This window comes from Atractosteus spatula, chromosome 21 (assembly GCF_055471065.1).
Source record: "Atractosteus spatula isolate fAtrSpa1 chromosome 21, fAtrSpa1.hap1, whole genome shotgun sequence".
In the NCBI taxonomy this organism is placed as follows: domain Eukaryota; kingdom Metazoa; phylum Chordata; class Actinopteri; order Semionotiformes; family Lepisosteidae; genus Atractosteus; species Atractosteus spatula.
The window spans coordinates 11,157,266-11,178,730 of NC_142726.1; the positions used below are offsets into that span (position 1 = coordinate 11,157,266).

The 21,465-nt window shown below is 35.2% G+C and overlaps 1 protein-coding gene across 1 annotated transcript in view; it reads left to right on the forward strand.

Moving 5' to 3' along the window:
* The window catches only part of itfg1 (integrin alpha FG-GAP repeat containing 1), a 114,340-nt gene extending 92,964 nt beyond the window's left edge, over positions 1 to 21,376 (forward strand). The window contains exons 15-18 of the mRNA XM_088938535.1: positions 6,866 to 6,990; positions 10,466 to 10,548; positions 15,727 to 15,844; positions 18,977 to 21,376. Of these exons, the coding sequence (XP_088794661.1) occupies positions 6,866 to 6,990; positions 10,466 to 10,548; positions 15,727 to 15,844; positions 18,977 to 19,036 (386 nt within the window). The 3' untranslated portion in view covers positions 19,037 to 21,376. The remainder of the gene's footprint in view (positions 1 to 6,865; positions 6,991 to 10,465; positions 10,549 to 15,726; positions 15,845 to 18,976) is intronic.
* The last annotated feature ends 89 nt before the right edge of the window (positions 21,377 to 21,465 follow it).

A 21,465-nucleotide genomic window follows, 5' to 3' on the forward strand; every position in this document is an offset into this window, starting at 1 on the left:
GTTCTCTGCTTTCTGGCAAATCAATGTTTAAATTTCCTGTCATTATGTGAGCTATAAAACGAACTTCAAAGCCCTTGCGACAATCCTGCATCAATGTACAACTTCATCTGTATAACACCCATTATCCTTAAGACCCCAAATCCTAGCTGGGATTTATTATTAATCACCATGAAGTATCTGATTGAAGGATGAGTAGCTTCAGCAGCACTGAATGCTGGTTCCTGAGTTTCTGTAGTGCAGGAGGAAGATAGTTTTTAACGATAAAGAAGAAAAGCATATTTTTTAATTTAACTTTTTTTTTCTTGTTTTGCATATCGCAAGGAATTTTGCTTAAATAATGATGCTGAAAAAGACCAAATAGATCCTTCCCAAAAACCTTGAGTGCTCCTTAACATTGTGTAGCCTGGCGATTATATTAGTGAAAATGTAAGCATTTCTTTATATAACACTGTAAAACCTGTCTTAGGTGAGAGAGCAAGGATGGGCTTGATCAGCTGACATGTCAGATAGTTGAGGGGGAAATACATAACAAAGTCATGCATGAAAAAACATGTAAATGTATACAATTATAAAAACTGGTAAATAAATGTACTTACCTGTTATTCCGAGGCTCTTTCTGGCATCTGTACTGGCAGTCCTGATCACACATTTTGAAGGCAGAGGATTTCTAAGACATAGGACACCTCTTGACAGAGAAGCCAGTGCACTTGCTATTAATAATAATAATAATAGTTGCTTACACTTATATGGCACTTTTCTGGACACTCCACTCAAAGCGCTTTACAGGTAATGGGGACTCCCCTCCACCACCACCAATGTGCAGCATCCATATTAATTTATTTGAATGTCGCTTATAATCTTTCTAGTGACTTTAGTCTGTACCCATTTATATATCTGTGTGTGTTACCAGAATAATTCCAGTGAAGTATCTTGCTTGAGGGTACAACTGCAGGGCCTGACCGTGGATTTCAAACCACACCCTTCACGTTATGAGTCCAGAACCCTAACAACTGCTCCACATGGCTGCCACGAAGGTCCTGAATTATCCTTAACATTCTGAAAAGACAGGATCAGAGGTTTGATCAATGAAATTTGTAGTTACTGTAGTTACTCTTCACTGCTCATTCACCATGTGTTGTTGCACATATCTAACCCACGTTCACCACCTTTTAGTTTATCAGATAATCTAACGACGGTTGACCTAGGTTTTACTGTACTCATTTTTGGTTACCTCCACGTTTTGAAGTGTGACTGCCACCGGATCATGTTCCTCACTTGGAATGTGTGTGTTGTAATTAGAGGACTGTTTGTGTTTTAGAGAACATTTAGATCACTAAATAAATGGTGGTGTCAAGGTCTTTGTCATTTAGATAGTTCTGAAAGCTTATTCATCTTTTAAGACCTGTGTGTTTAAATGTTTGCTGAAGACACACTGGAAAAGAGCCCTGTAATATCGGTACCCACATTTACAACATTTGGGCTATGAGCTGTTTCATCAAACCATGCTACGTTGGACTTGGAACATCCTCATTTTGGAAAGATACCATTGCTGCTGCAGCCTGGCAAATAACTATTCTCACTGTGAATATGTGATAATGAGCTGTGCAACACACTGCATTATATATCAGATTGGGGTTATATAATGACTGTGTAATCAGAAGTTCCATTTAGAAAGGGCAACACACTTCTCTTTGTAAATAATTTCTGGCTTATTGTGATGTATGTGCCAGCCTCTGTGGAGCATCATCAAGCTGTGTGCCAAGAATCTGACATTATCTGGTTACTATGGGAAAAAATGAAATCATAATTGTAGGTAATTTTTTACAGCGCTGAGAAGAAAGTTTTGCTATAATGTGAAGGTACATAATGGAAAAGAGGTCTGTTTTTGTTTCATAGGTTATATTAAACAGGAGGGTGTGCATTTTCAGAGAAACCTGGAGCCTTCTACTGTATTCCTTCAGGAAGATCACATTGTTTTACCTGCCTGAAAGGGCATTTTAATGTTGGTTCAAGCAAGGACATGGAAAAGGAACACTATTACTGAGTATTGGCTATGTTACTGTTTCTAAATGTTCAGAAAACATTTAACGCCAAATCAGCGGAGCTCAGTACCATGCTGTGGAGTACCATTTTCCACTGGAAATGGGCCACATGAATGATACAATTAATTTATCACTTGAATGAGTTTGTATTGTTTCAAATGAAAACAAAATATAAACATCTGGCAGAGGGAAATTAGGCTGTCCTAATGTCTTCAGGACACAATGGTATCTCATGAGGTGTAAAGGTAGACCAGTGTGTTTATTTGTGTTTTTTGTTTTTGTTTTTCTTACACATTTAATTGTCTCTTTATCTTTAGGTTATGTCATTGCTGTTCTTTCATTTTCTTGTTTTTGTGTTTAAATTTGTTCATGTTTTATGTATGGTTTTCTACCTTATATTTTTACTTTGATAAAAAAGAAGAAATAAAATCCATATTATTATGTCATTCAAAGCCTTTATATGGATGCTTTTGATCTTATGAGTTAAGATTAGATGTTAAATTAAGATTAAAAATGTGATGAGTCAATTAAAAGAAAACAGAGGACAGTGAAAGCAAATAACCATTTTAACAAGTGATAACCATCAGTGATATCACCCTGCAACTCACAGCTGGCAGCCCACTGAAGCTCAGCAGCTGAGAGCCTGGCCAGTACCTGGATGAGAGACCTCCTGGGAAAGCTAAGGTTGCTGCTGGAAGAGGTGTTAGTGGGGCCAGTAGAGGGTGCTCACCCTGTGGTCTGCATGGGTCCTAATGCCCCATTATATTGATGAGGACACTATACTGTAAAAAGGCACCATCCTTCAGATGAGACGTAAAACCAAGGTCCTGATTCTCCTTTGGTCATTAAAAATCCCAGTGTGTTTCTCAAAAAGACTAGGGATGTAACCTCGTTGTCCTGGCCAAATTTCACCCCCTTGGCCTTTACCAGTCTTGGTCTCCTAATAATCCCCATCTGTCAATTGGCTTCATTACTCTGTTCTGCTCCCCACTAATAGCTGATGTGTGGCGAGTGTTCTGGCGCACTATGGCTGCCGTCGCATTATCCAGGTGGATGAAGTGTAACGAATTATTAATTATTATTTATTAAATATGGAATGTCAAGATCCATTGCTGAAATTTTACCCACTGTCATCAGAAGGTGTTATAATTAGTTATTCATTATGGAAAATAAAACAGAACATAATTTTAAATATAAAGATATACTGTTTAAATTGAGAGGTAGTGTGTCCCAGCTCTACATTACGAGTGTAAGTAATGATTAAAAACTTGGTATGCTTTACAGAAGGGATGACTGAACTAATTTAAGAAAAATTAAAAGTGTGTGTATTACGTGTGCATTTGTTATACTTGTGTGTATTTATAGTAGAGGTTATCCAATGTTTTTTTTTCTTGTGTAATTTAAGTTCTTAACAGCATTGTGTAACAAAAGTGAATGTATAACTTCTGTTCCGAAAGCTGTCTTTCTGTCTTTTTGTTATTTATTGTAAATCACATGAGTGCATTTACAAATTTAAAATATTTCAGAGAGAAGTTGTTAGCAAGCAGCTCTGATTCTCCCTAAGAAATATTCTAAATAATAAAATTAAAGTTCTTCATTCAAACACATCTTACTTAGGGTTAATAGTTTTAGCTTTTAAATTACATCAAGAGAAATCTTGTCTGTCTTAGTCTGATAAGCATTTCCCTGACCTTTTAAGTTTTGTTTTTTTTCTTGGGCAGCAGAGTTCTTATCCATTGCATATTTTGTGTGTTACTGAAGCTGCTGAGTTGAGCATTCATAAGGGAATAATGCTGCGTCTGTTAGGAGGATTTTGTGAGTAAAAAGATCCGCCCTCTACTAATACATTATAAATCAATTATCAGTGGTGCCAGGCTTAGATTTCTTTAATGTTTTCTTTTTATCCAATTAGGCTGTCTAACTGTGTGGCAGTAGGGAATTAGTCCCACACACAAAATTGCATGCTTACAATGATATAAACTAAAATGCACACACGCGCAGGTGGAGAATGCCAGTTATTCTTTCACTTTTTGTTTTCAGACTTTTCAGTGTCTTATGTCAATGTCTTATGTTATATGTCCTTAATAGAGCAAAGTCTGGTGAGAAGCATAGGGCACAATAATAGCAAAAAAAAAGTTTACATTGTGTTTTATTATTTGTGAAACTCCTAACCATTCATAACCAGATGCATTGTAACAGCTTAAGAAAGTTAGCTAATGCAACTGTTTCCTCTCCAAAATTATCTGGTCATAATGGTCATAATTAACCTTTTTATTTAAAAGGTTAACATTGCTGCCTCGCAGCACTAGGGACCTGGGTTCAATTTCAGACATGCAGTAAGGGTACTGTCTGCATGAAGTTTGTACAGTATATTCTCTCCATGTTCACACGTTTTTCACTGGGTCTTACACTTTCTTTCCAGAGTCCTAAGACATACTGGTAGGTTAATTAGTTTCTGAAAAAGCTGGCCCTGGCATGAGTGTGTACGTTATTATGTCTGTCTGTGCCCTGAGATTAGCTGGAGTCTTGGCCAGGGCACATTCCTCCTTTGCTTGCTGGGATAGGCTCCGGTTCCCCTACAGCAATGTATTGGATAAAAAGTTTCAAAAATGAATGAATGGATGGATAAAAACTGCATGCAATCTCAGCTATATGTGACTCCTGTTTAAAAGCCTTAGTGTCTGATGTTAACCATTTATAAGTTATCTGTTCAAATTAAAATTCTCAGGCACAATGCTCTCAGCTACACAGGCTTTCTGTTGGCAAAAGCAGGCCTTATACAGACATTTATAAATGTTCCTGTTTCTAGTTACGTCTCAATAATATAATACTACAGCATTATAAATTATGAATATATTATAAATTATATTCTGATATGCAAGTGTTGATTGCATATCTGAAATCCAAAAAGAGTTCTTTGCAGCCATAGTTCTGACTGTTATTATTTTGGTCATGGAAACAATTGGTGTTTTCAGTTCTTTACCAGCTCCATACATGTCAAGTTACATATAAGAAATGGTTACGTTTCTGAGACTTGAGTGATAAAATCACATCATTAAGGCTATGTTAGTAATTTTCATCTCTCAGCAGAAGTAAGAACTCATTGATACACAGTTGTGCCAAGTTGTGTTCTGTTTTGAGCATGTTTGTAAAGTGGGCTCTTGTTTATGAGAGAGAGAATGTGTGTGCGTTACTTAAGAGACATACTTAGGAGGGGATTTGTAGGATACATAATGGAAAAGATAAGCCAGGCAATCAAAGTAAATCAATACAGCAGGTGGTTATTATGTTTTGACATAAGGGTTGAACAGCTTAAATCAATTCTGTAAAAAAACTAAAAAGAATAAGTTATTCAGTTTCAATGCATTAAAGGGTGTACTGATTTTAGAGTACTGCACTCCTATATCATTGATTGATCTTTGGAGAGAGAGTAAATTAAACGTAAGCCTTTAGTACAAAAAATAATGATTTTTATGATTGATTGAGTTGCAGTGGCTTTTGCACAATGTAGCTTGGAACTCATGTACAAGATAGTCTTTTTTAGATAACCAGTAGCAAACCTTGGATCTATTTCTATTACAATTACCTTACACTGGCTGTTAAGACTGTCAAAGATTTGTCACTGATTTTTTGTAATTTCTCTACATGACTCAGCCTGCCAACTTCAAGACATTTAAGTATAACATTGCCTTTAATGGCATGATTTAAATGCCATACGTATTTCATGAAAACAACAATGCTTTTTATCTGTATTGTACCTGAGTTGCTATAAGCAGATTTTTAAGCATGGCCTCATAAGAATTGTTGTCTTGGTAGGGAACAATAAATATGTAATTGCTTACACATAAACATATATCTTAAGAAATGTCTTAGACAAGCCTGTAGGCACACTATTTTTAAATACATGAAAGCTGTTTCTTTCTTCTCTTTCTCTTACAGAGGGTTCCAAAGTAAAAATATTAATAGCGAAACAAAATAAAACCTTGCTCACCAGCATGTTGTCTGGCACACAGACTTTAAAAAAAAGCAAGCTGATCACAGATGCCAGTCTACAAAGAACTCGCTTTCCGCCAGTACAATCTCGTTTCAAGTCATATTATACACAGGTTATTTTTCCATTTCTTTCTGAAGTGGCTTTCTGTTTTTCTGCTCTGGAAAGGTTTTTGGGCTATGAGCTGTAGAGTGTCTCTGTCTGAAATAAGGTTGCTGGTATTATGGATTGCCATAGCTTCCCCCTGCATCTTCAATTAAAATGCAATGTGGTCTTCCAACTTCCTTAAGTGCCTCTGAATAATTTCTTTCTAATATGTTTTTTTTTTTATATTCAAGCCACAGGTAATCTATCTTAGGTAAACAACTTTTTCCCCCAAAAAACAAATGGCGTGTGCTGGAAAGATACCGCAATAATTTAATTTTCTGTAGTATTTTTCCATCGGAAATGTTTTGAAAACCTTTAAAGCCTAAATTCAAAATCACATCAAAATAATGAAAACAAAATAAGAGCTCGCTGTTTGGGTAACAGAAGGCATTTTTGCATAAAGAAGCTGAATACAGATATATTTATATACTTTATGTACTTTTATTATGTCAATAAATACATTTAATTGCCAATTAAAAACAACCAATACAGAAATCAAAATATACAAAATTCAAAGTGCCTGTTTCTCAGAAAGCAATTTATGTAATGTTCATTGGATGTTCCAACACGCCACAGAACTGTTCGAAATTCAGGACTGAAAAATATGATTGCAGTTTTGTGTGGGAATTATGTGCAGCTTTTATGTGGCAAATGGGCTTCAATGGTGGTTTTGTTTGACTTCCAGCTGGACAGCTCAGTCAGTCGGCCCATCTCGCTTTACAGCTTCCCTACACAGTGCTGGGACTAGGCCGCAGTGCCAACTTCCTGGATCATCTCTATGTTGGGATCCCCCGTCCACTGGGAGAGAAGGTAATGGCAGCTAATTCCAATGGTTTGTCTGTATTCCACAGTTTGTTTATATCAAGTGCATTTTTCATGTAATTCCTCATTCCCACATATACCACCTTTCAAACAGCATTACCTTTGAAACCCAGATTATCGCAAAGTTTAAAATATCCTAATTTCTTGAAAACTCCCCCCAGTGACTAATTTAAATTTAAGAACCATTTTCTTCTGGCACTGAGAGGCTTTACTAAAATGGATTAGAAATGCCAAGTGTTTTTTTTTCCTTCTGTTTTCATTAAACTGTTTCTAGAGACATTTAAATTACATGTTTTTGCATCATAATCAGAGGAGGAATTCTTAGAATAGCACATTAATGCATATTAGTCATGATTAAACAGTTAAAAACAGATCTTTTTTTTTACTTGTTTTATGTAAACATTGGTAAAAATGTAGCAATATTTTCATACTTTCATACTATTTTACCTGAGTTATTCATGTGAAAAAGATCTTTTATTGAAATGTTTTTTTTAAATCAGGTTTGTGCCTTGATTTAAGCTTTGTAATATTCATAGGATTAAATATTCAAAGCACACCGCATGAATGCTTGATGTGTGGCTTGACTGTGTGTGTTGGTGCCTCCAGGGAGCTTCTTGCTAAAAAGGTAGCCTCAATGAAAACAGAAAGCTGTCCTGGATAACGAGATTCTTCAACATCACTAATAAAGTGTAGTCTGTAATCATGGCTGTCCAACCTTATAGCAAAGAAGAAACCATGTCATAAATATGCTGGCCATTAAGAACTCAGAATGATGCCACTGTTGTAAAACAGCAGTTTAACTGGGCAGGGCTGTATAAATAGCAAGAGGTTCCAAATCAATGACAAAACGGCAAGTCGGGTTGCACACATTACTGTGGACCATGTTTGCTGTACACTTGAACCAAAGAATAAAGGTCAGAAAACCGTGATACAATGACCTTGCAGTGCAAGGTCAGAAGCACCATATTTTAGAGCAAGGATTCCCTATCCTAGTCTTGGGGACCCACACACCTGCTGTTTTTTTTATAGTAGCTGAGCTCTTTATGTGATAGATTCCTTAAATGAACCAACAAGGTGCTTGATTAGTACCTCTGAAAGTATTTTAGTTAAAGGGAAGTCTCGTACATGTTCAAGAATATCTCATACAATTTTCAAGAGAACTATTAGAGATTTCAAATTAAACCTATTATTATATCTACTAAGGCACTCATTATGTTTATTTGAGTGCTCAGGTGTAACAAAAACAAGCAGTATCCCAGGAGCAGGATAGAAAATCTATTTCTCGATTATATGAGTGATTGTCACTTATATTTCACCTCTCTTCTTTTATTACACTTGCCCTTAACCTGATGTCATGATGGTGTTTTATGACAAAATGTATTAATTTTTAAGCCATAGTAACTGATATCAAAAAGACAAGTATCCACAACTAGTATCCACAAGAAAATATAAAAAAGAATGCCTGAAATATGCAATTCATTTGTTGATATCAGTAAGTGAGTTTCTAATATCAACAGTTAAATTTCAGGTATTAGCAATTCATGTTTTTGATAACAGCATGTTTATTATTATATCAAAAAGCATAACATTTAAGTTATGACTTCTGGTCCTCACTTCATACTTTAAAAAACATTGAATGTTTTTTTTCCTCTTTTTAATGATAGCAAGGAATTCCATTTTTTTTCCATTAAAGCCGTGTCAGTAGGGAATTGAACACCAGTTAATTTTTCCATATTTCGTATCCAATAAAGGGGGGGATTATGTGTCAGAAAATGAAAGCTGTTGTATCTGAAATATATTCCATGCACCAAAATAGGTATATTATTTAAATATATACTGTTGGAATCGATTTGCATTGTATTTTGTGTTTAATACTTTAGAAGAAAGTGAAAAAAGAACACACACCCAGAAGAGACAAAATCACAAGTCTTCATCAGGACAAATGAGACAGTGACAAGTGTTAATTAATCAATTGTTTTAGAGTAGAGAGAGTGTACAGTTGTGTTATGAACTAGGGCTATGATGCCACTGATAATACCATTGTGTGATTAAATAAACTCTTCTAATACATTAGTTTATTATTAAACAGAGCAGTATGTACAAGGCACATAATCCTTATCATTAAGATAAATTACAAATTATGTAAGGTGGGCAAAATGGGCAGTAAAATCAATACTAGGACAGATTATTTGCAGAGCCAATGTAGAAAATAATATTAAGCACAAAACTATTTTCATATTGTTATACTGGATAATCAGTAGCATTACTGCTTCTATGAATATAAAGGAATTTAATCATAAGTATATAATTATAGGGAGCTATTGATGAGTAATGCCCCATTTATACACCTGTTTTTGGATTATAATCCTAGAACTATGAACTATGGTTTTGTGTACTGGGTGCTCTGAGATGCGCTTTCACTCTCTTTACATCTGTGGCTATAAAAACCTTAAACTTTTTCTCAACATATGTAATTATGACATTTGTTTTTTTCCAATTTATTTCCTAGCAGCATTATGTAGAAACAGTGTTTGTTCATGTTTTTACTAACGTAACGTGCATTGTGCAGGAAATAGAGACTACTCTCTGGTGTCTTCATCAATTTAGTATACATTTTATCTAATTAGTATTCTTTCCATATATCAAAGATACAACAAAAAATAGCAATATCAAAAATGGATTTTTGGTATTTGGTAAATGGATATAACAAATCTTATCTTTTAAATATCTTATCTTATATCTTAATATCTTATATCAAAACTTAGACTTCTGATATGAGAAATTTGATTTTTGGGGACTTAAATTAAAACATATCGCTATAGGGTTTATTTCTTCTATTGCCAGTTTCACATTAAAATAAAATTTTACATAAATGAACCCCAATCTGAGTTACTGCCAATAAAATGGTCTCCTCATCCTTCTTGTTGTCGAAATGCACATTCTGCAGCAATAATTTTTGAAGAGGAACTAAAGGTTAAATACATAGGAGTAGCGCTTCCACTTCTGTAACCTGTAACCTTTAACTTCTTCTACACATATTTTTTTATTTTAAAGCGTTAGGTAGTTTTCCAGACTCTGGAGTGTTACTGAAAAGTTGACAAGTGAAAGATAGCAAATTACATTACATGAATATCACTGGTAGTTTATGTTGTTAAATGATGAATGTTTTGTTAGAGCAGAAACCAAACTGTTTTCTACTTGGGTACTCTGGAAAACTAAAGATGACAGGAAAAGAAATGGAAGGCACTTGTAAAAATTCAAAGCAACTTGCTAGTTTTATGACATGCAAAGCTATTTCCACAAGTATAGGTTTTGGAATTGGTATTGATTAAACAGTCAGTGAGCTCCCATCCTGACACTTAGGAAACGAGAAGGAACTCCAAAGCTTCTGTTGTTGAGCTTGTTCTCTTTCTGAGTTTGCTGTGGAATCTTAATGAGAACATTTTTTTTTCTCTCCCTCCAGGAGATTCGCAAACAAGAGTGGACTGCAATTATTCCAAACTCCCAGCTGATTGTCATTCCATATCCCCACAACAACCCTCGCAGGTAGTAACAATTAAATAAAAATTAACTTGTACACATTACATTGCTGCCAATCTTTCCTCCTACCTTCCAGGGAAATAGTCCCTGTGTTTCTGTGTATGTGTGCTCAGTGGTGGACTGGTGTCCCATCCAGAGTAAAAACCCCACTTTACAGTATATCCTGTGTTTTTAGCAAGGATTCCAGGTTGCTGTGACCCATGTCTATGAATATCATGTGTCTTTTCGTTCCTACCTAACAGAATGGAAGCCAGTGCCTTTCAGTCCTAATGTATGCTAGCTGCATGCACTTGATTTATGGAGTTGCTATATAGGTGCTTAAACAACAATAAATCATGTCACTCTGGTGGCTTTTATAGGCAGTTTTTTACAGAATGTAAAAATGGTGAAATTGTCCATAATTCACTGATTTTTATCTCCTGAAGTATTCTCTCTTAGTCATCTTTCTCATAAGAATAGATGTGGACTGCCTTTCCTCACCATCAGCAAGGAAGCATTTAGAGATAGAATAGCTATCTTAAATTATTTAGCTATGAGCAGGTTTACTCTCCCACTCAGCCACCGAGCAAGTACAAGTATGCATGTATACAGGATGTACAGCATGGCATTACTTCAGAGATTCTTACTTTAATATAAAAGAATACCCCAGAGCTCATTATTGTTATAGCTATTTATAGCCTGTGATGAATGTATTCACAATATACTATTTTATGACATTTTTGTATGTAATTTATCTCATAGTTAAATCTTGACAGTTACTAAAATAAAACATTGGGCTGTCATCAATGTATTCACAGTGTATTGTTAAAATGTGTTTTGAAATTGCATTCATTTCGGTATTCTCTTGTGTCAGTAATTACAATGGCTGATTATGGTCCACCAAAATATAGAGGATGACTGCAGAATATTGTAATGCAGAAAGTTTGACTTTGCTCTTTCAGTGTACTCATCATAATGTCCTCCATTATGTCCTTCTGTTTGTGATCCAGTCTTTCAAGCCACCCATGTATAAACTCTTCTTGCTGTAATTACATAAATATGCAATATAACTTTGGAAGAAACTATTATGGTTAGGATCTGCATTTTTACTAGTTACGTACTAAATAAACGTTTATTTAATGTAATTACATAAATATGCAATATAACTTTGGAAGAAACTATTATGGTTAGGATCTGCATTTTTACTAGTTACGTACTAAATAAACATTTATTTAATGTTGGCATGTACAGATTTTAACATTTCTGACAAGCGACAAGGTGAATTTGACTCAGAATTAACAATGAAAGTGTATTCGTGGCTAATACCAAATCCAATCCATTTACCTTAGAGAGGTGTAAGGAAACTCTACACAGAGCAGAATGCCTAAAGCCAGAGCATATTAAGACTTTCTGCAAGACAGCAAAACCACCATGCTGCCCCACTCTCTATGAAAGCTGGATTGCCCCAGAGTTTTAAATCCATACTCTGTGGAGCTTTGACTAAGTCTAAAGGTTTTCTGCGGTTTTTTGAGGTCAGGTGCTCATCTCTTGGAAGTATTCCCTTGGCTCGCAGATGTCACTTAAGATTCTAAAAAAGAACTTGATGTAACTTAGTGGCTGAACTCCATAGCATATATGAGGTGCACACAAACAGAATATCTTGTACTTCTGCGCTTTGAACATTTTTATATTATTTATTCGTAACCAAAGACTCCTTCTTGTTAACTGATAAAACCAAGGCTTATTTGTTTACTGCAAGGCAATTTCCACTTTTTACTTCATTTGCTTGCTTACTTACACCTAATATAAATTTTAACTTATAAATTGCCCTTGTTAAATATCTCTCCTAAGCAGATAACGAGTCTCAGTGGAATGACGACCATATTCACAGTGCCTTTCATGCCACAAGATTCAAAGTACTTCAAACAACACTTTAATAGTTACAACAGCAAAAATGATTGAAAGAAAAAAATAACAGATGAATTTTGGGAAATGGGGAATCTCACAAGGCCTTCTTAGTACTAGGATAGTAGACTTGTAAAGAAATCAGACTGCTGCTTTAAATGGGATTAGTGGACCAGTAGGTAGCACTCCTCTGTGTGGACCAGAATGTCCTAACTCAGTGGTTCTCAAACTTTTTGGACCAAGTACCACCCCTAATCCAACCAAAGCATCCAAGTACCACCTACAAGTCATCATCTCATAGGAACCCCAGAAATTCTCAATGACCAACATGAGCGCGCGTGCACACACTCACACATGCATATAATAAATATTATAATAATAAACTTTATTTGATATAGCGCCTTTAAAGGTGGCTTCTCAAAGTGTTTTACAGAAAAAAAAACATTAACAACAACTAATAAAAAAGCACCATTTCAGTGAGAGGGGTGAGCCTGTTTAGTTGAGCAAAGCAGATGTGAATTAATTTTTCGAGCCTTGATACAACAGAGTCTAACAGATATTAAATCGTCAGGCATTTTCTTGACGGCAAAGGTCTCGCGGTGGATGTTGTAATGCGTACATTAATTTCTGGAGCAACCTCTCTAATTCGTGCAACTACACCGTTATGTCGGCTTGTCATTGCTCTAGCGCCGTCTGTACAAACTCAGACGCATTTTATCCAGTCGAGGCCATTCTCTTCGAATATCATTCAGAAGCTGAAATATGTGCTCTCCTGTAGTTCCTGTTGGTAGCGGTTTACAGAACAGAAAGTCTTCATGGGACATGCCCTCAAACTCGTATCTAACGTAAACAAGCAAATTGGCCAAATCGACTACAGACTCATCTAATTGCAGTGAAAAACATCTGTTCATCTTAACGCGCTCTATCAGTGTACTTTTGATATAATCCTTCATATCAATAATTCTATGAGTGACTGTGTCTTTCAGGGGGAGGGGGGCAGCAGGTCGAGCTGTTTAGCAGCTTTTTCTCTACACATAATACGTGTCAGCTCTTTTGCCAACGGTAAATAAGGTTCTTCAAAAATAGTGTAGCTTACTTGCTTTAGCAATCCGCAAGCTTGCATTTTTCCGCGTTTCCGTTTTTTTTCCGTATTTATTTAAAGTTTTTATTTCATGCGCATGGGAGCGAAACACAGAGACGTTCGGTGTATTTTTCTCAAATTAGAACAGTTCTGAAATATTTTTCTGTTATCACGCTTTCCTGTGCTCACAAGATTACCTGCGTTCGTAGCACGTATTTCTATGCATTCCTGTGTTTACAACGTTGGCACTGTTCCAAAATCACGCACATTCGCCTTTCTCCCTATTTGCTGGAGATACAGTAGCTTTTTTTAAATACAATTGGTCACTTGCATCCGTAGCACGCATTCCTATAGAGTGGTATAGAATTACAGAGTATCTCTTGTGTCCACTGAAGTATTAGCGCGCACTGTATCGTAGTACGTAGGCTGCGTATTCGACACGTATTAAAATACAAAATATGAAAACCCGTCCCGATTTTTCAGCGCACACGACACAGTTCCATGGTCACTTGGCGTACCACTTGGCGGCACGCCACGTACCACTGCCGGTACGCGTACCACAGTTTGAGAACCACTGTCCTAACTAATGGCCAAGAGTGGTGATCAAGGAGACTTTAGGTAAGGTGGTTTCCTTCAGTTGAGATTTGAAAATCTTGCTAATTTCATTATTAAGATCCCATGACATTGTTCATAAGAGTAGGAATTAACATTGTTGCTCAGGATAAATTCCACTCTCAGTTGGTACAAGGTCTACCTAATGTTCCTTTTTAATTCAAGGAGTTTCTTAGTTCTTTGCCTGATCTGCTGTGTAGTAGTGCTACTGGCACATAATGGCCATTGGGCATCATCCAGGTGGGTGTTGCACTTCACTGGCAGATGTTTAAGTTATTTGGAATTGTTTCGGATAACAAATTGTGGTCTAAAAGCAGTAAATTATTATTACAGATAACTCTTGCTTTACAAAAGTAATGCAATCATTCATCTTCAAAAAATAAAATGAAATTTCTTAAATCAGAATTGCTTTTCCCATTAATTTGAAAATCTTAAAATTCGCAATATATTTTGGACTGTTGTTGCAGCTCTATTCCTAAGCTAAAAAATACACTGATACGTCTTTCACAATGCAAAAATAAATATGAAGAATATACATCATATAGTGAACGGACAATAATTTAAAACAGATAGTTTAGTCAGTTTTGCTGGGAGAGAACTTTCAGTGCTTTGTTTTGTAGTATTTTGTCTGCATTATTCAACATTGTTGTTATTATCATCAATTATTAAAGAAGAAAACACAAAATATGGGCTAAATGTTTACCTTTCAGATTCCCAGTATTGGATAGCCACCTTCATATTTAATATAATAGCTTTATGTAGACTCTTTGACTCTCATAGATGGTTACTTTTTACATTATATTTTTTTTAATTATAGTTAACTATGCATTTTTTAATTTCCATAAAATTACAGGATTAAGCAGCATAATAAATGTTCAATAAACATCATGAGTCTGTACGAATACTTGGGTGGTTCTGTTTTTTTACTTTTTACGGATACCAGATCTCTTGGTGCGTCATGTGAAAGTTTCCAGAATTCGTGTCAATTGTGTTTATGCCAGATTTAATGAACATCACATTCATAAATCTAGGTAAACCTGTAACAAAATAGAGCAGAGATCAGTTGTTTATTTCACTGGAAGCCAATTTTACTTTAGTGTAATTTATTTTATATTGAAGATGTTTGTTTCATATAATGACATCTAGGCCTATTGCTGACATAATGGTAATAGAAATATCAGAGAGTATATCTCCGTTAACTCAGGATATAGGATTCTGAAACTGTTTTTTACTTTTTTAAAATACTTGAACAGTACTTTTATTTCAAAGGAAGAGTGATTTGCCAGTAACCCAGGAGTAAGTACATTTCCTTTAATTAATTGTTGCATTAGCAGTGGAATGGAATCTCCTGAGTGTTTTTCTCTTATATTTAGCAATTAATGGTAGACGTGAGGTAAGAATGCGCCACAATTAACAAACCGAACCTTTGTCCATGACTTGAATTAGATATATTTGTCAATCTTCAGTATTTTGATCATTTTAATTCTTATTCATTATGACAGTGGAGTAACAAAAAGTGAAAGATTAAAGATTGAATAGATACTTTTTCTCAGCTATTGTTGTCACTTTTAAAAAGTAATTATTTTCTCTCTCATTTTTGTTCTCAGATGGAGTGCCAAACTTTATCTGACCCCCAGTAACATTGTGTTGCTAACAGCCATTGCCCTAATTGGTGTCTGTGTTTTCATCCTTGCTATAATTGGCATATTGCACTGGCAGGAAAAGGTAAGTGTAGTGAAGTACTAATGATGCTTTCACTGTGATTCCTATTTCATCCTTTGAAGGCACTAAAAGAGTTGTGGTCCATTTAAAAGAAAACATGCAGAGTACATTGTTTTCCAGTTATTTTTATTGTTTCCTGTTTAATTGCCTTTTTTTTCAACACAGCCTGTGCAGTTGATCTTACCATGAAAGGTTTGTACAGAGGTGTGCTGTTTCTGTGGCTTTAACCAGCCTTCATAAGCCTAGACCTGAAATACCTAGGACGAAAAAGAGGCTGCACTGGCACCTTTTCAAAGCAGTTTAAAATTGATATCTTATTATGCGTACAGGGAGACATAATTGCTGTCTGTTAAGGGAAATAATTTGGGGTAGTGCGTTTATTGCAGTAGACTCGGCATTTAGCTAACTTGCTGGCACCATATCTAAGGACTTCCAGATCATAATTATGTTTTGAAATAATATCTCCTTGCCAACTCTTCATAGTAATTGATTAAATAACTGTTTTCTTGATGTATGGGTTTAAGTAATAAATAAGCATTGTTCATTTTCATGCTATTGAATTTGCCAGGCTCCTTCAGATTATGTTTCTCCTGCTTTAGCCTGTTGTTTTGTGTGCTGTTGCTTTCATATTGCTGTCACCCTTGTTACATAACTCATTGTGCCCTATAATGTTCAGTAATTAAAGTAACCACAGAAAGTTAGAGATCATAAAGTACACCACCAGGAAGAATCATTGTTAAACACAGACCCTACTAAAGATATATTCCCCAAATACTTAAATATTTTTTTAGGTTTTTAAATTCTTAAAATGAAATAATTATATTGACTGCATTATAATGGAATCTGGTTTCAGGGCAGCACATTTCTTAATTTTTCATAAACTGATGTTTAGGAGACACAGTCGCAAAGGGATTAGTATTGCAGTGCTGGGTTCCTGATTTCAATTCCTGACCCATGATACTGTCAGTATTTCTCTCTGTGTTCATGTGGGTTTCCTCTGGGTGCTCCAGTTTTCTCCCAGAAACATACTGGTAGGTTAGTTGGCTTCTGGGAACACTGGCCCTAGGTGTGAGTGTCTGTGTTTGTGTCTGTATGTGCCCTGTGATGGACTGCTGTCCTGTACAGGCTGTACCCTGTTTTGCACCCTTTGTTTGCCTGGATAAACATGGGATCCCCTGTGACCCTGAATTAGAAGAAGTGGTTAGAACATGAATGGATAAACTATTTTTTTTGTCATTTTGGAGAGGACATAAGGTCTTTCTAAAAATAGGAAACATGCTTAAGAATAGGAAGCTCTGTTATAAATTTGTTTTGCTGTGTATATCTCATATAACATAGCTCTTGAGGTTTCTGCATGTTTTGGAAAAAATATTATACAGGTCCAGAATAAAAACAAAAAAAGTTGTTGTTTTTCTCTAGTGTTCAAGATTCAAGTTAGTTTATCAATCTCCAAACTAACTTAATTGTGGAGTTTAGATTGTTCCAAATTTATAATATCAAAGAAGGATTAAAATCTGACATTATTAACTTAAAAAACAGTTGTTTTAACTAGACTTTATTGTCTATTGATTATCACAGCAAACAAAATATTTTAATATAATGTAATTCCCCCACTCCTATTTACAAATTCCTCTCCCTAGACAAATGAAAAAGAAAACACAAATACAGTTAACCAGCACCTTCCCAACAAAGAGAGAAGGGCCATAAGACACACAAACAGAAGAATCCCCTGTGAGAAGTGTTTGGTAGCAATAAAGGACTGCCGGCTGCACTTGAAATGGCGGTAAATGTATTACAGCAGCTTACCAAGACAGAAAAATAGGAATGCAAGATTTATCAAGAAAGGCAGGAGAGAGCTCGGAGACCCAGCACAGTCCTGAGTTATGGTCCTTCTCCTGACAATTAAAACCAGGTGCACAGAGCTAATTCTGTACTTGGAAAGATGGAAAGGAACCTTGCATCAACATTCTAAAGAGAAAATCGCTTTAGAGCTTTGAAAAGAGCTCAAGGACAGGCACTCTCTGAAAGGGTCATTTATCTGGGAAGTTGAAATAGTGCTCTGATGTGTCATGTTCATTGCTTCTCACTGTGAATGATTTTTTTCTGATCATCTTTTATTTTGTATCCAAAAAAGAGAAGTGACAGAAAATACAAAAATAATTCTGAACATAAAAATTTTAAATGAATAACAATAGGCTAACAGAAATCAGAAAAAAGGGTACAGTATTCATTTTACATAAAAGGTGTACTGCTACAATGGTACAGTCAATTCAGCATTGCTCTCACTGATTTAATAAAAAATTCAGCCCACATTCGGCACATCTCAATATTTGAGCTGGGTTTCAGAAAAGCTTTCCTGCCTGTGGACAGACTTTGCTTTCCACATCCTTTCTCCACGTGTTAGAGGGTAATCATACATTCAGACACCTGCTCCCATCTGCCAGAAGGGTAAATTAGCACAGGTTATAGGACTTACCCCCTAAGTGTCAGTCTTAACTTGCTTGGCATTATTTAGACTTCAGTATTTATGAGTCTAAGAGAAGAAATCAGAAGAATCCTCTCAGCTAGTTTTAGGCACACCCAGCTATGAAGGTTGCAGTCCATTTTAAAAGCTGAGACCCCCCTAGACAAGGAGACCTTTCAAGGATTTTCTTGAATCTAGTGAAATCTTTGTGACACAACCATGTAGCCACAAAATGCATTCAAGTCATTTTATCAGGACAATTATTTTCAGCTTGTCATGCAGGAGGTAATGATGAATAGGCAGTTCTTGCATTACAGGGGTAGGCAGTTGAACCAAGAAGATAAAATGAGAGTGATGTAGAGCTTGCCTGTTTGTTCGGCCCTCTGATCAAGATGGCTTTTGCAAATGGAGTGTGATGAATTTTTTTACATTGTGTTCCATTTAATATCAAAACTTATATACAGTAGGTGCCTTTGTTCTTCAATAATTATTCCTTTTTGATATGACTGTGAAATTACGTTTCAAGGTCACAAATGTAAATAAAAATCAATCTGAACATTTTTCCTGAGGAAAACTAAATTAAATAAACTGATCACTACAAAAAGGTAAATTAAGAAACTTTCAGACTTGTATGAAAACTTCCAGTAATTCTGTCTTTTTCTTTCTTGCAGAAGGCAGATGATAGGGAGAAACGACAGGAAGCTCACAGGTTCCATTTTGATGCCATGTGAAAAAATCAAAAGGGAAGATACTGCTAAAAACGTCTTGCTGTTTGATAAGCTCAGATGCAATCTGGGAGGTTGACTTTGAAATGAGCGATTTCAAGAGAACGATCATCTATTGCTGTTTGTTAACCCAAAGTATTTAGTTTGTTTGCTGGCTGCTTTAAACATTACAATTAAAGGGAATTGAGGTGTATCTGAACCTTTAATATGGATGGTTAAATTGGCAGGACAGAGCACACTGTGCAGTTTTATACTTGATTTATTTGTTTGTTTTTCTGACTAAAGATGGGAGGTTTTGTTAAGTCATTCTTTCCATTCCTAGCATAAACAATTTAGAATTAACACAAACCTTTAAGCAGGGCAGAATGTAATTTTGGGTCTGAGAATTCTTGGGATTAACTCAGAAGTTATGCTTGTAGTATAAAAATGTGGTGGGTATTATTATATTTTTTATTTGATTTGGGTTGACTTTGTTCTAAGTTAGGAAAATGGGATACATTTTGCACTGTAGTTAAAAGCATTTGAAAGTCTTGCTCTGTGCTTTTCAGCGATATATTTTGAAATGCTGTGCTGTTCTTATTCCATAATTCTACTCATAACTATTTAGAATTTGCTGAGTTTTGTCAGTCAGGTAATACTAAAAATGTTTACTTAAAAATCAGGTAACTGGCAAAATAAATCTGAAATTATTTATGATCTGTCATTGCAAGGTTAATATGTGCTTTTTAATTACATTTTGTATCATTCATGTAAATAAGATTATGGCATTACCGGTGTTTGTATATACTGTAATTTGTTTGTTTAATTGAATATTGATTTAATTAGAACTTTATATACTCCAGTGCTTACCCTGTTTAACTGGACAGTCAGCATGGCAGGTTGCCTGAGATATTGTGAATGTGATTGTGTTGCACTCATCCATGCTATATTGGTGTTGATCACTTCATTTGTAAGGTAACTAATTTTGACTTTTGCTAGCACGTCTCAATCTTTGTTTGCCAAGCTGATTTTCAGCAGCAGGTTTTTCAACTACTGTATTTGAACTGTACACTGAGAGGAGAAGGACAGCCAACTAAAATTTCTAGTAATTTAGCGGTACTGCAAACTCCTGTTTGATTTTATGGTGATATTTTCTTGGGTGCCAAAACTGTGTACTTTTTTTTATCTTACCCTTTGAGTGTTGTAATGAAAGTCTCAAATGTGTGGAAATGTTTTACAGCTTATTAGAGCAGTAGAAGTAACTTCTTTATAAAGTGGCACACACTGTATGTTTAAACTTACTTTTCTAAATTTTTGTTAAAAGCTGAGATTTTATGCAATAAGTATATTCTGTCGAAAACAGTTTGATGGATCTTAGAGATGCAACCCATAGCATATATTGTAACCTGTACATCCAAAGACAGACTAGTCTGATGATCTTGATAAGGAGCCAAGATGTTTCGGAACAGTTGCCTGCACATTCCTATACCATGGAACAGGGAACAAAATAGCAAAAGCGATTTTAATTCAGTATACTACCTATAAATCTTTTCGGCTGGCGTGGGCTGAAGCACAGCTAGGATCATCTGGGAATGCTGATCTCAAATATGAGAAAGAGGACCTGCTTAGGCAGTGTTATTGGAAGGTACTTGTCATCATTAACACCTCTCACTTGCTTCTTGTTTAGTGAAATTTAAAGTGGGTACTGTAAATTAAGAAAAACTGTTGTTAGAATTTTCCATTTTAAACAAGAGCCAGAGATGTTGGTTTTCCAAATAAAATATTGTTAGATTTAACAATTGATTAGAAATGATCACATTTGAGAAGCTTTTGCATCACGTTTGAAACAGAGGAAAGAACATCTGAATTATTTTCAGTGGCGTCATTTATCTGGGAAAAATATTAATTTATGTTTTAATTCTAACCTTGAATTTAATTGAACACTCCTTAAATTAATATTGCATGTATTGGTATTTTATTTAACAATCTTGATTCATTCTGTTACTAAATGTTTACATATAAATGCAATTTTTAATAGCTGTTTTGTGCACTTTTGTAATGTTTAATCTACTTACCATCAACTGGAAAGAGCTCATGAAATACTTCACACTGAATCATTTTACAAACTGCATAATTCATTGAGATTGTGTAAGAACTCTCAGCTCTCTACACCATATGTGTTAGTAAAATCACTACATTAAATTAAGGATATGAAAGTTTTGCTAGTTTTTGTTCCACTTTAATTTGCACCTGACATACTGTATGGTCAGTTTTCTGTGAAATACAATGTAAAAACGGTTAATTCAGAAATGTTTGTGTTAAAGGTAATTGTTAGTGAAATGAATCATTAAAATGTTTCAAAACTGGTGTATGACATCTATTTTCATTTTAAACATAAAATTATTGAAGACAAAATATTAGAAATAAAGCTAGCTACATTTATTGATTCAAATGAA